The sequence below is a fragment of the Morus notabilis genome, unplaced genomic scaffold (assembly GCF_000414095.1).
Source record: "Morus notabilis unplaced genomic scaffold, ASM41409v2 Scaffold6423, whole genome shotgun sequence".
NCBI classification, from domain to species: domain Eukaryota; kingdom Viridiplantae; phylum Streptophyta; class Magnoliopsida; order Rosales; family Moraceae; genus Morus; species Morus notabilis.
The window spans coordinates 1-3330 of record NW_010366540.1 but is presented as its reverse complement, the minus strand read 5'-3'; the positions used below and the strand labels follow the sequence as shown (position 1 = coordinate 3330).

Genomic DNA, 3330 nt, shown 5'->3' with positions numbered 1-3330 from the left:
GTCTCCCCTGAAGGAGATCATGAGCTGCAGCCATGAAGGAGATCCCCAGCCGCTGCTTCTGGGGATCGCAAGTTGGAGATCATCTTCTGCAAACGGCGTGGTCCCACCTATCACTAGACTTCGCAAAAGTTTGCAGCGATTACTGAAGTTCTCTATGGCTGGGCTATGAAGGAGATTAAGATCATTTCAGGACAATTGATGAGCGAGAGAGAGAGCTCGAGGCGTCGACGGGCGGCTTCTTGCCGTTAAATGTCGTCAGAGGATATTAATTGATGAAACGACAATAATAATGTTTTCAATAGTCTTTTTTAATTGAAGAAACGACAATAAATTGGTGTTTGAAAGGGGACAAACTGAGGAGGAATTTAATATATTATTATTTTAAATATTATTACATGTTTTCAAAAATGAAACCACCAAATGCAGTTTTAATTTTTTTTAAACTGAAAACAATTTATGAATAAAACTACTAAACGCATTTTCAAAAATGATTCATGCCTGAAAATGAAAACATTTTCATTTCTATTTTCATACAGAAAATAAAATCATTTTAGAACGACTTCTAAACGCGCCCCATATGTTTCTTATATTGGTATTTTCTGTTTGCTTCTCTTAAGCGAAAAATGAGATTTTGTTTTCTTTGTAAATTGTAAGGTGTCGTTTTAGTGTATCTGAGCACAAGCTCAATTTACCACAATTTTTTCAGTAACATGCTCTTATAAAAAAAAATCAAGAGTGTCCAGGAAAGCAATACCATTTATTGTATGAAATAAAGGGCACGATTATAGGAGATGGTTCACAAAACGTCGCAGTCCTCAGAACTTCATAGTACGTAGCCAACATTTTACTCTGACATTTCAACAGTTCATAATTGAGCTAGAATATCCTGCAGTTACAAACTTAATTATGACTTAGCCGAGGTTGGATCCCCCCTCCAACTATGAAAAATACTTAAGGTTACTACCGGTGTACTAATAGAAGATGGACCCAACATATGGATCTCTTAATTACGGGACTTTCCCCTGTAAGTGGTCGGCACCATCGTACCCTATTAACATTGTTCTTCACATATGTTTAAACTTGTATTGATGCCGCTGTTAGACTGAATGTATACTCTTTCAGAGTGGGAGCAGTTGCGTGTGATTAGTTTGGCGCGGTTATGGGGGATTTTGCTGCTCGTTTTGCAGCAAGATTCTCACCACATATTGCTGGGCATCTTGCTAGATGTGAGGCTCCTTTTCCAATCTAAAGTTCCACACCAATGCAGATAATGTAACCTGCGATAAATGATAACTTTTTGCCCCATTTATATAATCCACTTCAGCATAACCATTGAATACTCGTCTATATACATATATACTGACTGCTATTGCTTTGTTAAAGAAAATGATGACATTGGGTGAAATAGAACTGTTCACACATATTTAAAAGACACGCAGAGGAAGGCCAGATCGCAAGCGTTGCTGCCCTGCGGAAAAGACTCCAAATACCAAGCATAAAATCATAAACCAATGACCAACATTCTCCAAGAACTAATTAGATTAGATAAACGATTGTGCTTCCCACTCAATGAAAGGATATCTTGATTACAAATTGCAAGTTTGGTTTTGTTTACAACGATTTGCAAAGAAGCATATTAAGACAACAATTACATTCCATGGACAACAAGTTTATATATACTCACATTAGTGATCCTTGTATAGAGGATTCACAAACTTGGCAGCTTCAAAGAAATCATTTTCAATTTCAGGTTGCAATGGGTCGCCCTTTATCTGGCCTTCCTCCACCCACAATAAAGCTTCAACTCAAACCCACCTCCCTTTCCCACCTAAGATCCCCTGAGAACTCTGAGAATGCAGCTCGGGGATCGCCATTGGAAATGGACAAGTAGTACTCAGCAGTCCCGTCATCGACTTGCATGCTTCTCCTCAGGGAATGAATAACCCTTTTCCTGGCTTGCAAGGAGGTCGTCCTCTGCAACAAAGACGCTGACTCAGCCTTTCGGTCAGGGCCGGCACCATCCAAGTACAACACTGCGACTTCCCTTCTCGCATATGCATCAAGCTCCACGTAGCAGGTTCGTCCTATGAGAACATTTTGATCACTTAAGGGAATCAACAATCTCTCCCTTGAGTATATCCCGTGCTCACTCATCATATTGTTCAATCGCTTTATGTCCATAACCTGATCACAAGGAAAGACGAAGATCAACATAATGCTGCACCCAAAATTCAAGATAGTGGAACAAATATTCAATAATAATAGAGAATTGAGTATGCCAACTGCCAGATACTAGTCTACTAGAAACCCATGCGTGAAATTGAGTTAAAAACCAAATCTTATGTCTAACTGAAATTTCAGAGTTGAAATCATTAGCACAGAGATGAATTCCTTTACAACAGTTTCTTCCCAATTAGTTCGTTCGATACTATTATAACCAAATGTAAATAACTGTGCTCTTCTTATTCATGTGCTTCTCCTTGAAAATGTTTGTAGTAATATCATCTTTCACAATTCAACAGTAGTACTGAAAGAAATTTAATTAGAATTCTGCAATTCTATCCTTTTTTTTCCTAGCAATAATTACATAATACACATTCTTTCTGTACAAATCCTGATCCCTCTGCTGGCATATATTTTCGTGGCTATATGTTTTTTATTGCATTTTGTACGGAGTGAGCTGAATTCAGATTTACTCATATTTTTTATTCAAAACAAAAAAAAAGCTCGAAACAATGAATTAGTTGGCATTCAATCAAATTCTCTTTATTACCTGATTCCTCACAGCATGCAAACCGGATTCCAAATTCCAAGATTTTTTTTTTTTTTTTTGCTTTTTCTCGGGAATCAAACAGGTTTCAGTGGCTTACCTGAACAGAGTACTTGACGGCGAGACTAGCGACACTATCGCCGCGCACGATCCGATGCGAAATCGCGAACTTCCCAAGACCGTTGTCCCTCCAGAAGCTTCCGGAGACGGGATCTCCGACGACGCGCTTCAATTTCCATGGCGCTCTGAAGGCTCTGGAGAGGATTTCCTTGTCTGAGGCGACCGAGTTCCAGACTCGGCAGACGCAGCTGGCGCGAGCCAGGTCGGGAACCGGAAGCTTCTCGAAGATGGCTCGGAGAGTGTCGCGGCAAGTCAGGGCCGAGAAGTGAGAGTTCATCGGAGATATGACGTCGCTGCAATCGCCGGAGAAGGAGGTCGAAGACGAGCATGGATCTAGGGTTAGGGTTTGGGTGGAAATGGAGGGATTTAGGTGCTTGAGGATGTCATCGTCTTCTTCGTCACAACAGCAACCCATTTTGTGAGAGAGAGAGAGAGAGAGA

The 3330-nt window shown here is 40.3% G+C and overlaps 1 protein-coding gene across 1 annotated transcript; it reads right to left on the bottom strand.

Annotated features, from left to right (window-relative positions):
* Positions 1–764: 764 nt before the first annotated feature.
* LOC21384087 (F-box protein At1g55000) lies at positions 765–3324 on the bottom strand. The gene is made up of 2 exons (XM_010110459.2): positions 2871–3324; positions 765–2184 (listed from the first exon to the last, which is right to left on the bottom strand). Exons 1-2 carry the CDS (start codon positions 3303–3305, stop codon positions 1801–1803), a joined length of 819 nt encoding a protein of 272 aa, XP_010108761.1. The 5' UTR covers positions 3306–3324; the 3' UTR covers positions 765–1800.
* Positions 3325–3330: the final 6 nt, after the last annotated feature.

Coding starts and splice junctions, on each gene's coding strand:
- LOC21384087 (XM_010110459.2), bottom strand. CDS start 3,305: ATGGGTTGCTGTTGTGACGAAGAAGACGATGACATCCTCAAGCACCTA. Junction 2,185..2,870: donor CCGTCAAGTACTCTGTTCAG/GTAAGCCACTGA, acceptor CCTTGTGATCAG/GTTATGGACATAAAGCGATT.